The following is a 13,078-nucleotide window of genomic DNA, read 5'->3' as shown; positions in this document are numbered from 1 at the left end:
GTATGATATTTTTAGTCAAATGCAAAACACCAATAAAAATGACTTAAATTGTCTAAAAACTACTTCAAATTGAACCCGGAAGCGGCCAGTTTCCGAAAAAAAAGGACACATTGTAGCAGTCCTTCCATCACGTCAATGCATTTTGCTGTGCTTGTTTGGTCTGAAAATGTTGTGTTGCACCAAAAATAGCCAGAAGAGGGCGACCAAGGTCCATATCAGGAATTTATCAGCCTGTGGAAACGGGCTGATTAATTCCTCACAGGAGGTTGGTCGCCATTTTCTACCTCTTTTTTGGTGATACATTTCCCCCCAATGTTGCCTCAAAATGGCAAGGAATAAATTATTTAATCGATTGCAAACATGTATGCTTTCCTCTTCAGAACTATTTGAATCATATTCATAACTGGATGTGTAACAAGAAAGCATATTCTCCGAATCTGAAGCCATTGTTTTGATTCTCCAGCAATGCAAGACGTCTTGGCATGACGTCACGAACTGGGGGCGGGACTTTCTTAAAATGCCCAATTTCCAGCTCAATTTTTTGCAGATTTTGGACACTTTAAGTCATTTTTATTGGTGTTTTGTATTTTAATAAAAATATCATACTGCGTGTTTCCACTAGGAGGGATCGTTAGCCAGAAAATAAGGCTAACTCGATTCAATTTTCCAAAATCCACACAGTGGCATTCTTCTTACATAGTTCGTAAACATGAACGATAAACTAGAAGTGGAAAGCGGCGAGCCTCGAACCGAGGTCGGAGCCGCTTTGAATGTCGGCCATTTGGTCGATCGCCTGAGGAACGCCGGCGGGCGGATGCGAGACGGCAGCGCCCCCGCGCGGTCAAGCACTCTGAGGCATGCGGGGGACAAGGAGGGGGGGGAGGGGTTGGCTCACTTGACGACGGCCCGCCCGGACTCGACTCGAGCGTAGTCGCCCCATCTTGTCCCTGCAGGGGAAACACCGACGCGAGTTAACGACGAGCCAAAGAAAAGAAGCTAAGTGAGCGCGGCTGTTTGGACCAATCCGCCACACGTCGTCGAGTCGACGTGCCCCTGAGGAGGATTTCCGTTGTTTGCAACGCGATCCCACTGCGACGTCGTTCGAGACCGAAGCAGACCAGAGAAGAGCTCGGCTCGAAACAAAAACGGTAAAAGCCTTCTCGTCTCTGTCGTCGACCCGAGACGGCTGTACGCTCCATTTCCGTCCGCTTTATTTGTACTCCGGGGCGTTTGCTGAACGCGATCAACAATCGCCGTCCAGTTCGTAGCCCGATCCCGCACCCGTTTAAGCCCAACGGTTCAATGTACACGAACGGGGGTTTTAAGAGGCAGCTTTACGGAAGACTTTGCATCCCATAACAAAGATACATAACGGAACACGTCAGATATGCACCCCCCGCCATAAGCAACAAGATCAGAGAAACCGAAGAGGAGTCAGTCGTGTTTCGTAATGCTCCATTCCGGTTGCTGATCGGCCCGTTCGTCGGTTCTGCAACGAGGCCGGCAAGAAAACGGAAAACGACAGGGCGACGCACGTTCAACCACCGAACGTTTGGACGCTAAAAGCCACTTCCTTGTTGTATATACATGACCCCAAAAGACGTGAACTAATTGAGTTTTTTTTTAGGGGGGGGGGGCTTTCCTCGACATCGATATCTTTCTTCGATATCGGCCATCTCGATTTGAGTGTTTCTATTTTTGGCGAATCTTAACTATGACTTTCAACATTTGGAAACATCTGCAGTTTACTTTGCCAAATTAGTCTGACATGTTTTTAAGAATTGCGTCAGTTAGTATGGATGTAGTGTATGTGTGCTATGGTAATGGCCAGGCTGATAGACGATGTTAGACAAGAATCTCCTTGGATGATGATGTTTGCAGATGACTGTGATCTGTGACAAGAGAAGGGAACAGGTGGCGGAGAAACTAGAGATGTGGAGGTATGCCCTGGAAAGGAGAGGAATGAAGATCAGTCACAGCAAGACGGAATATATTTGTGTGTGCATGAGGGCGATCCAAGTACAAGAGTGATGCTACAGGGAGAAGAGATAAAGAAGGTAGAGGATTTTAAGTACTTGGGGTCAACTGTTCAGCCCAATGGAGAGTGTGGAAGAGGTGAAGAAGCGTGTCCAGGCAGGCTGAAACAGCTGTGGGAAAATGTCAGGTGTGATGTGTGATAGAAGGGTTTCAGCTGGGATGAAAGGAAAGGTGTATAAAACAGTGGTGAGACCAGCCACGATGTTTGGACTGGAGACAGTGCCACTGACCAAATATAGGAAGCAGAGCTGGAGGTAGCAGAGCTGAAGATGTTGAGGTTTTCTTTGGGAGTGACCAGGTGGGATAGGATCAGGAATGAGTACATTAGAGGGACAACTCATATTAGCGGTTTTGGAGAGAAAGTCAGAGAGGCCAGACTGAGATGGTTTGGACATGTCCAGAGGAGAGAGAGTGACTATATTGGGAGAAGGATGCTGAGCCTTGAACTGCCAGGCAGGAGACGGAGAGGAAGACCGAAGAGGAGGTTTATGGATGTGGTCAAAGAGGACATGAAGGTAGCTGGTGTGAGAGAAGAGGATGCACAAAACCGGGATAAATGGAGGACACTAATTCGCTGTGGCGACCCATGAAGGGAAAAGCCGAAAGGAAAAGAAGAACGTTCTTCGCGTGTGAATGCGAGTGTAAATCAAATGACAACCAAAGTGCGAACCAATCTGTGGCTTCGTCACTTCAAATTATCAACCAGCCGTGAGATGTAAACATGGCGAATTTTGCAAACATCTCCATTTACTTTCAGTCACCTTTATTTTTAGTTCAATGCACTTGCAATTTGAAAACATATTCTGTTGAGAATAGATTTTTTTTCTTTATCCAATTTAATGACAAAAATGATTAATAGATGAATCAACTATCAAAGAAATGAATTGCAGATTGATCTTTTTTTCCTTTTTTTTTAAAAAATGAGCGGCTCGATTCTTTACTTCAAAGGTGTTAGACTCTTTTTGCAAAAACACCTGATCCTTTTTAGTCTTTGTGAGGAATTTTCGTTTCTGATATTTTGACAGAATGAAACAACCTTTCTAAAAAAATAACAACAATTGCACATTCCACTGTTCATCCAGCCACAATTTATCTTTTTAGAATATCAATCAAGGCGGAAATCTTACCTTGATTTCAGTCAACAGACAGAAGATCAATTTTGGAGGATGATTGTCCTCTTACCTTGTCAAATCTGTTGGGCGCCCGATGTTCTGTCTGTTGACAAAAACCTCAGTCCGATATCACGTCGGGGTCACCATTTGTTGGAGGAGAGCGGCCTTCTCTCGTCCGTGCGTTCGTTAATATCGGATGATGAGTATTTTGGTCATCCAAATAAAAGCTGGAGTCGATGAACAGTACCTTCGAAGGGTTTATTTGCAGAATATTCCGGACACACATGATTTACAGACAATGACTGCATGATCACAAGTGTGTTCATCATGGACACACACACAACATATTTAGTTCATCAATAATTTGAAATAATCCTTCAGCGATAACATGTTTTCCAGTGAGATGTTTGCCGCCACTCGACCGAGATAGCCACTCAGCGTCGTCCGATGGAAGAATGACCCGCTAACAACCTCCGCCACCCTCCTCCCACGGAAAAGGCATGTCCGCCGGACTTGAGTTTGCGCTCGTAACCTGGCTGGTGACCTTCGGTGCCGCTGTGTCCGGAGATGAGAGCGGCGTCGATGGCGGCGGGTCTGTCCCAGCCGCACTTGCCGCCGCCAGCCAGCTGATCGCCCGTGAGGGAAGCTGCGTGCTGATTGACTGCAACGTCAGCGGCGACCCCTTCCCCGACGTCAGGTGGTTCAACTCTCACGGCGACCTCGTCAACACGGATGACGCCGGTGGGTTATTCACAATTGTGGTTCTCCCCGAACCTCCAAATCCCAAGAAAAGGTTCTTCCGATTTGAAGAGGTTTTTGTTTCCGCTCGCTTTGCCGCGAACGACAATGACGTGTCCGCCAACACCCAACAGACCCTAACACGAATCATGGGTGTCAAAGTCATTTTTTGCCGCGAGCCACATTGTCGTTTGTTTTCTCTCGGGGGCCGTGATGAATTTGGGGAAGCCATGAGAATGTTTCATCCCCATCCACATATTACATACAGAGCGCACAACAAATTAATCAATAACTAGTTTTCACATCTGAAGTCAACAATAATGACTTTCTGGTTGACATGGGACAATTTGAAATTTGGGGTGGAACTTTGTAATAATACTAATAATACAGTAAAGTCTCGTTATATCGATATCGGTTATATCGATAGTCCCGCTTATTACGATACTATTTCTATGCACGCACGGAGAAAATTACATGCAAACAGGGTCGGATATATCGATAGTCCCGGTTATATCGATATTTTTTCGGACTCCCTAGAATATCGATATAACGAGACTTTACTGTACATGTCATTTGTAAGCGCCTTTCAAAACTCTCATGGTCACTTTACAGTCACAGGATAAGTTTTTTTGTGGGTGAGCCGTGGCAGCCACACGCATCAGCGTTCACTCAACCCGGAAGTAACGCAAAAAGACAGAACGCTAGCTAGCTAGCTAATAGAATGCTAGATAGCTAATTGATAGCTAGCTAACTAGATAGCTAATATGTTACCTGACTCAAATAGCTAGAGAGCTAGCTATATTGCTAGTAGCTAGATAATGGATAGCTTGCTAGCTAGATAGCTATATGTTTCCTGACTTGACTTGAAGATTACATCGGTAAGTTCTGAATTGTTTGCCAGCCAATCATAGCCAATATTTTTGACATTGTTGTCGTGGGGAATCGGGAGTTGGCCGATTGGAAAGTGGGGAATTGAGGAAAAAAGATTAAGAACCGCTGCCATATACAGCGCTTTAATGAATTTGTAATTGCATTACTGCAAATCTGGCACGCCACATCATTTTATTCGGCCCGCGAAAGCAAATCCAACTTGTGAAGTTGCATGCTCATCTATCGAGCTAGCGAACAAGCTCGCCAACTCTTTATATTCAGCTTGTTGGCTAATCCCTTAAAGGACAACTGACATCACTTTTTGTTTCCTAACGTTTTCTAGCATCTAAAATACCCAAAACAGATATGATATGCAGTATGATATTTTTAGTCAAATGCAAAACACCAATAAAAAGTTACTTAAAGTGTCCAAAATCTGCAACAAAAAAAAAAGAACCCGGAAGTGGCCAGTTTCAAAAGGTCCCGCCCCCTTGTTTGTGGTGTCACGCCAAGACGTCTTGCCTTGCTGGAGAATCAAAACAATGGCTTCAGCTTCAGAGAATATGCTTTCTTGTTACTCATCCAGTTATGAATATGATACAAATAGTTCCGAAGGGGAAAGCATACATCTTTGCAATCGATTAAAGAAGTCCTTCCGTGCCATTTTGAGGCAACATTGGGGGGAAATGTATCACCCAAAAAGAGGCAGAAAATGGCGACAAAGCTCCGTGTAAGGAATTAATCAGCCCGTTTCCACAGGCTGATTAATTCCTTACACGGAGCTTTGTCGCCCTCTTCTGCCTCTATTTGGTGCAACACGAAGTTTTCAGACCAAACAAGTACAGCAAAATGCATTGACGTGATGGAAGTGTCCTTTTTTCGGTCAGGGGCGTTCCTTCATTGACGTCACATACGGACTCGTCACCAACTCAAAAACAAGACTTCCTGAATATTCAGCGCGAGTCTTAAAACGTAAAATATAGATAGCTATATGCGGTGGAATCTTTGTAAAATACGCCCAGTAGAAGTGAATTGACGTGATTTTACAAATTATGGACGCAACTTGTCCGCAGGTGTCCTTTAACATTTGAAAACTAGTTATTATATCAATTTGCTGTGTGCTCTGTATGTAATATGTGGATGAAACATTCTAATGGCTTCCCCAAAATCATAACGGCCCCCGAGATGAAAACAGAACGACAATTAGGCCTGCCCGCGGCAAAAAAATGACTGTCACCCTTGTCACCGACGTGTCACTGCCGAAACAAACCCCCCAAAAAATGGGACGTTGGGGTGAAAGGGGGACATGGCAAGAGCGACGGAGGGAGAAGCTCCACCGGCGCAGTTGCAAGATGCACTTTGCTTTTGTCGGCTTCTAAGAAGGTCCGTTTGGGCAGGTGGCAAGTGGCGTCTGTCGGCGAGCGGCATCCTCAACATCACGGGCGTGGAATTCGCCGACCGCGGCAAGTACACCTGCGTGGCGTCCAACGCCCACGGCGCCTCCAACTGCACGGTGACGCTGCGCGTGGTCTTCACCAAGGGTGACATGGGCGTCTACTACATGGTGGTGTGCCTGGTGACCTTCACCATCATCATGGCGCTCAACGTCACGCGGCTGTGCATGATGAGCAGCCACCTGAAGAAGACGGAGAAAGCCATCAACGAGTTCTTCCGCACCGAGGGCGCCGAGAAGCTGCAGAAGGCCTTTGAGATCGCCAAGCGCATCCCCATCATCACCTCCACCAAGACGCTGGAGCTGGCCAAGGTCACCCAGTTCAAGACCATGGAGCTAGCGCGCTACATCGAGGAGTTGGCGCGCAGCATCCCGCTGCCGCCGCTCATCATGAACTGCCGCACTTTCGTGGAGGAGATCCTAGAGGTGGTGGGCGTGGAGGAGATGCGCCACACCTTTCTCAGGCAGGTGCCCGAGGGATGGCGCCCCGGCGACGCGCTCACCCTCCTGCGCCAGAGCGAGCGCCGGCTGGAGCGCGCCCGCCCGCCCGCCGATGATCCGGCGGTCCGCGAGCAGCCGCACCACATTGCCATCCGGGTGTCGGTGCACCCGCCGCTGGAACCGCCGCCCGCCCCGCCCCTCGACGACCCCGCGCGATCCAGTCCGGTCGACGAAGCTGCCGCCGGGAGCCCGCCCCCGTGTCAGGTTTTTTATGAAAGTCACGTGTGACCCTCCGCGGGCTGATTCAGGCCACTGACCAATCACGTGCGTTTTGTGACACGCGTTTCATTTGCTACTCACCTGCAGAAAAACTGATCCTGTGACTGTAAAGTGACCTTGAGAGTTTTGAAAGGCGCTTATAAATGAAATGTATTATTATTACTAGCTAGCTAGATAGCTATCTAGTTGGCTAGCTAATTGAGTCAGGAAACATATTAGCTATCTAGCATTCTATTAGCTAGCTAGCTAACTTTCTGAGTTACTTCTGGGTGAGTGAACGCTGGTGCATGTGGCAGCCACAGAAAAAAATGATCCTGTGACTGTAAAGTGACCTTGAGTTTTGAAAGGCACTTAGAAATGAAATAGATTATTATTGCTAGCTGGCTATCAGCTATCTATTGGCTATATGGCTGTCTAGCTAGCAAATTGAGTCAGGAAACATATTGTCTATCGAGCTATCTAGCATTCTATTAGCTAGCTTTCTATCTTTTTGAGTTACTTCTGGGTGAGTGAACGCTGGCGCATGTGGCTGCCGCTACTCACCCACAGATAAACTGATCCTGCGACTAAAGTGACATTGAGAGTTTTGAAAGGCACTTATAAATTAATTTGATTATTATTACTTGCTAGCTAGCTATTAGCGATCCAGTTTGCTATCTTTTGGCTATATGGCTAGCTAGCTAATTGAGTCAGGAAACATTAACTATCTAGTATTATATTAGCTAGCGAGCTAACTTTCTAACTTTTTGAGTCACTTCCGGGTTGAGTGAACGCTGGCGCGTGTGGCTGCCGCTACTCACCCACAGAAAAACTGATCCTGTGACTGTAAAGTGACCTTGAGAGTTTTGAAAGGCGCTTAGAAATCAAATGGATTATTATTCTCGCGCTTGAATGTAGACTTCCATCAGCAAAAAATGTTTCCTTTTATTTGTGATGCCATCTGGCTCGCCTTCTTTACATTTTCAATGAGCAAATTTGGATGTCGTCCCCAAGTCTTGGCACAGAGAAGGAAAAAAAAGAAAACCAATCAAAACAATTTTATATATACAGTCAAACCTGGGTTTTCCAGCATAGTCCGTTCCTGAAATCTGTTCGAAAACCAACACAGCACTTCCCATTATAATCAATGTAAAACTCTTTAATCTGCTCCAATTCTAGAACGATTTTTTTAAATCGGCGAGAAGGTTTCTTCAGCCGCCATCTGTACTTCTTTGAAGGTGTCGGACGTTTTGCTTCTTAGCCAAGAGGCTTCGTCAGCTAATTAAAATCTTTTGCTGGTAGTTTTGGCCCTATATATATATATATATATATATATATATATATATATATATATATATATATATATATATATATATATATATATATATATATATATATATACACCTACTATCCAGACGTGGTGGTGCCAGACTCTGCTATGATTGGTCCCTGCTCTCAGGTTGGGGGAGTAGAGGACTCCTCCCTGCCGCTACACTGATAACTTCCATTGTCCTGCCAAATTCCCACGCAATCTGCGGGTCGCGCTCGGGTCAAATTTTCGCCTTTTTTCTCGTTCCATTTGGTTTCTCATATTGAGGCCCACTAGTAGTATCCCTGTGATGTTGATAGTTTTTTTTGAGAATTTGTTTAGTCTCCCCAATGTATTTGCTCTTTACAATTTTCATTTTTACAATGTATTGAATAAACTACATTTTTGTTTTTCATTTGGCAGCCTATCTTTTGGATGCACTAATTTTTGCCTTAAAGTGTTTATCGGTTTGAAATAAGCCCCCCCCCCCCCCCCCAGCTGAGAGCAGGGACCAATCATAGCAGAGTCTGGCACCGCCATCTGGACAGTAGGGATATATATAGGGCCAAAAGTACCAGCAAAAGCTTTTAGTTCGCTGACGAAGCCTCTTGGATAAGAAGCGAAACGTCCGACACCTTCAAAGGAGTACAGATGACGGTTGAAGAAACCTTGTCATCGATGTACGACATTCTTTTAAAGCATTTTAACTATTTTATAGCAAAAACTATCCACATATAATAGAACAGGTCATTTGTAAAATACAATAGGTTTTATTTCCATCAACATTAGAACATATCTCTCGCTCTCTCTAAATTACAAAAATAAAACAATTTTCTATACATGTCAATGGATATTGATGAATGCTTATTTTAGGAATGGGAATATCTATCAATCAATCCGCCAATCCCGTGCCTACGGACTGACCGCTAGCTGAGTGTGTTACCGCCACAGTCACTGATCCGCCCAGGCTGTGCTCACAACATCAAACCGGCCGCGATTGTACATCCGTGCACGACGGAAATGTGCGGCTAGCGAGAGCAACGTTGGTCGACTTCAAGATACACAAAATACAAACTGTCCAACTGATTCATGTGCGTCTGTAATTTGGATTTGAAATAAAGTTTGAACATTTGGTGGACAATGTTGAATTTGTTTTTTTTTTTTTTTTTTGCGACACCAACTGGCCCCTCCCACCACTTGCAGAAAAGATTCACAACAGCCTCTTGAAATTTCAATCCAAATTTAATGAACCTTCATGTTTTCAAATGTACAATCAAAGAAAGCAAAGATCACAACATTAAACAAGTTGATAAATTAAGAAACGGAGACGTGTCGACAGCGGACCTCAGCAGGACGGACGGAGGCGGTCACGCGTGTGGACGGACGGCGTACACAAGTTTGTACGAAGAAAACACAAAGCAACACATTTTTTTCCCACTTTTGAGTTGTGACAACAAAAAATGGCCGGTAAAAACGCACATGGAGTGAGACAAATTTGTGGTTAAAAGTCATTGATTTTGTTAAGCCCGCAAGGGGGCAAAGGTGAACCGAAGCCGATCCAAGTCTCTCCACTTAAAGGACAACCAACCCCATTTTTTTGTTTCCTAACTGACATCAGAAAAACGTTTTAGAGCATCTAAAATACCCAAAACACGCAGGTTGATATTGATAAAGTCATTATTAATGAAGCAGGAGTCAAGTAAAACAAAAAGATTCTTTAATTTGGGGACAGCACAAATTGTGACTGCCCACCCCGAGGGGCGGGCAGGCGGAAAAAGCCAAGAGGAAAAGAGAGAGACGGGGTGTGTTGGGAGAGCTTTTATAAAGAGGGACAGGATGTGACGTCACGTAAAGACTGATTGGATGTGATGTCATGCAAAGGCGGGCAGGATGTGTCATGACAGGAAGTCCAAGAAAAACAAAATGAGGCGAAAGGAAATAGAAAAGATGTTTAAAATGTGTTCATATAGTGAATTGCCTTAAGATATTTTAGTCAAATGCAAAACACCAATAAAAACGACTTAAAGTGTCACAAAACTGCCACAAAATGAGCTTGAAACTGGGCAGATTCAGAAAGTCCCGCCCCCTTGTTCGTGACGTCACGCAAGGATACTCCTTCACAAACTGCCTTGCTCCAGAATCAAAATAATGGCTTCAGAGAGTTCAGATTCGGCGAAGATGCTTTCTTGTTAGTCATCCAGTTATGAATATGATTCAAATAGTTTTGAAGAGGAAAGCACAAATGTTTGCAATCGATTAAAGAAGTCCTTCCGTAACAATTTGATCCGTCTGTAAGTGATGAAAGTGGTGAAGATCTGGACTCCAATGTGGCGCCCAGAAAATGCACAAGATGGCGCACAAGCTCTGTTGGAAATGGGCTGATTTGCCCGCTGGGAATTTGTGTCAACTTCTTCTTTATGCGTGTTAGCGCAATTGGCTGCGACACACAATGATTTACCATCGCTTTATTTATGTAGTTTTCCTTCTAATTTCGCCATCAACACTGTGTTTTCAGATGAAAAAAAAGTACCCAAAATGCATTGTGTGTCGCTTTGTCGGACAGGGGAGTTCCCTCCGTGACATCACTTAGGCCATCGTCATCAACTCGAAAACAAGACTTCCTGAATATTCAGCGCAAGTCTTAAAACGCAAAATATAGCTTCATGCGGTGGAATCTTGTCAAATGCGCTCAGTAGAAGTCATTTGACAAATCAACTTGTCCGGAGGTGTCGCTTGTCCTTTAAAGTGACGGCGGATGGCATAAATAGCAGGAGTGGAAAGTACAACTGGCACACAATAACTTCACAGATGTCTTTTTGTTTTTTTTACTTCACGATGTCGGAGGAGGGGGTCTTGCTCAGCAACAAATTCAAGAGGAAGCGACGATTCGGACCAGCGTTTGTCACTCACCGCCCGTCAATCGACCTCGGCGGTCGCACAAAAGTGCGCAGAAAAAGGAAAAACAAGACCTGAATGTCAAGGATGGGTGTCGTCCAAGAGGCATTCTTCTTCGTCCTCGTCCTGAAAGGATCGGATCAGTTGAACATGATGGACTCGGGATCTTGATTTGCCATTTGAGCCATGTGACGCAGGATATCCTTTTTTGTGATGATGCCGAGAAGGCGCCTGAGTGACAAGGAAGAAGAGTTAGTCAGCAGGAGGAAATAAAGGATCGCGACCCTCAACCACCAACACCCCGCAAGCACCTAGGGGGAGTCTTTAAACCAGCAGCAGGGTTTGGTTGACGTGAAGCGGAGGTGGAAGGAAGCTGCGAACCGGCACCCACGACAGACAGCGAAAGGAAGAAACCTCCGATGCGCAATTCCACAAGCTAATGCTAACTTGGCAATGCTAATTAAAAGGACACCTGGAAACGTGAAATGACAAATGACGTGAAAGACAACCAAATATTCAGTGTGTTAAGGCTGAGCTCGCGCTAATGTTTACACCAGGGGTGTCAAAGCTAAAAGGGGTGTTCATTGTTTGGTCCGCCATTTTGTGTCACGTCTCAAGTACTCATAGCTATCTGTTCGCTGGCTAATAGCTATCTATTCGCTAGCTAATAGGTATCTGTTCGCTAATAGCTATCTCTTCGCTGGCTAGTAGCTATCTGTTCGCTGGCTAATGGCTATTTGTTTGCTAATAGCTATCTGTTCGCTGGCTAATGGCTATTCACTGTCTGATGGCTATTTGTTTGCTAATAGCTATCTGTTCGCTGGCTGATGGCTATTCACTGTCTGATGGCTATTTGTTTGCTAATAGCTATCTGTTCGCTGGCTGATGGCTATTCACTGTCTGATGGCTATTTGTTTGCTAATAGCTATCTGTTCGCTGGCTGATGGCTATTTGCTATCTGTTCGCTGACTAATGGATATCTATTCGCTGGCTGATGGCTATTTGCTATCTATTCACTGGCTCATGGCTATTGGTTCGCTGGCTGATGGCTATCTGTTCGCTGGCAAGTAGCGAGGTATTTGCTGGCCATTAGCTATCTACTTGCTAGCTAGATAGCTTGCTGTTTGAGTTACTTTGGGGTTGAGTGAACGCTGGCGCGTGTGGCTGCCGCTGCTCACCCACAGAAAAAAAAAATGATCCTGTGACTGTAAAGTGACCTTGAGTTTTGAAATGCGCTTGGAAATCAAATGTATTATTAGTATGCTTGTTCTGTAGCTACAAAGGGACATAAGTCTTCCCAATCCCGGATAAATAAAGAGGGTTGTGTCAGGAAGGGCATCCGACGTAAAAGCTTGGCCAAAACAAACATGGGATCAAACCTCTAAAGATGGAGGACACTGATTTGCTGTGGCGACCCCGTCAACCCCCGACCCAGATTCGCCTTTGTGGGGAGAACATGTTCTGCTGCGATTCTAATTTGCAATGAAATAATATCATAGATGAAACAGTCTAATGTCAATGGCATTTTGACAAGCCTCATGCTAACGTTAGCATCAATATACTTCTGCGAGAGACAGCAGAAAGCAAGTGTGGAAGCTAATAAGCCGTGTGCAGGCTAGCTAGCAGTACCTTCGACTATGGACCCGGCAAGTTGACTTTCATTCCGATCGTTTGGCTGGATTTTTACCATTCATGAGTAACGGAAAACCATTCATGTTAATGGTGAGTATTATCCCAAAGGCATTTTAAATAATACAATCTAACATTTTGTTGAAATGTGTGTGTGGCGCTCAGCTGAAAAAAAAATCTAAATATGTTGCTTTTATGGCTATCCTCATCAAAAAGGTTCCCGGCGCCTGTTCTAATGGCTCCCCCAAAATTCATCACGGCTTCCCGAGAGGATACCGGAACTCGAACTACAGCTATCTATTAGAATTAGATAGATATCTGGCTGGCTATCTAGCT

The 13,078-nt window shown here is 44.9% G+C and overlaps 2 protein-coding genes across 5 annotated transcripts in view; one reads left to right on the top strand and one right to left on the bottom strand.

Annotated features, from left to right (window-relative positions):
* The first annotated feature begins 852 nt into the window (after positions 1 to 852).
* On the top strand, positions 853 to 9,917 carry mfap3l (microfibril associated protein 3 like). Its single transcript, XM_088990928.1, has 3 exons — positions 853 to 1,148; positions 3,549 to 3,894; positions 6,141 to 9,917. Exons 2-3 carry the CDS (start codon positions 3,650 to 3,652, stop codon positions 6,937 to 6,939), a joined length of 1,044 nt encoding a protein of 347 aa, XP_088847054.1. The 5' UTR covers positions 853 to 1,148; positions 3,549 to 3,649; the 3' UTR covers positions 6,940 to 9,917.
* The window catches only part of clcn3 (Cl-/H+ antiporter 3), a 22,046-nt gene continuing 18,409 nt past the window's right edge, over positions 9,442 to 13,078 (bottom strand). For all 4 annotated transcript variants that reach the window (XM_088990918.1, XM_088990921.1, XM_088990920.1 and 1 more), the window contains one exon: positions 9,442 to 11,344. In XM_088990918.1, the coding sequence (XP_088847044.1) occupies positions 11,195 to 11,344 (150 nt within the window). In that variant the 3' untranslated portion in view covers positions 9,442 to 11,194. The remainder of the gene's footprint in view (positions 11,345 to 13,078) is intronic.

This window comes from Hippocampus bargibanti, linkage group LG02, assembly GCF_051943395.1.
Source record: "Hippocampus bargibanti isolate YZ-2025 linkage group LG02, ASM5194339v1, whole genome shotgun sequence".
In the NCBI taxonomy this organism is placed as follows: domain Eukaryota; kingdom Metazoa; phylum Chordata; class Actinopteri; order Syngnathiformes; family Syngnathidae; genus Hippocampus; species Hippocampus bargibanti.
The sequence above is the reverse complement of the archived record's forward strand: the minus strand, read 5'-3'. Positions and strand labels throughout refer to the sequence as shown.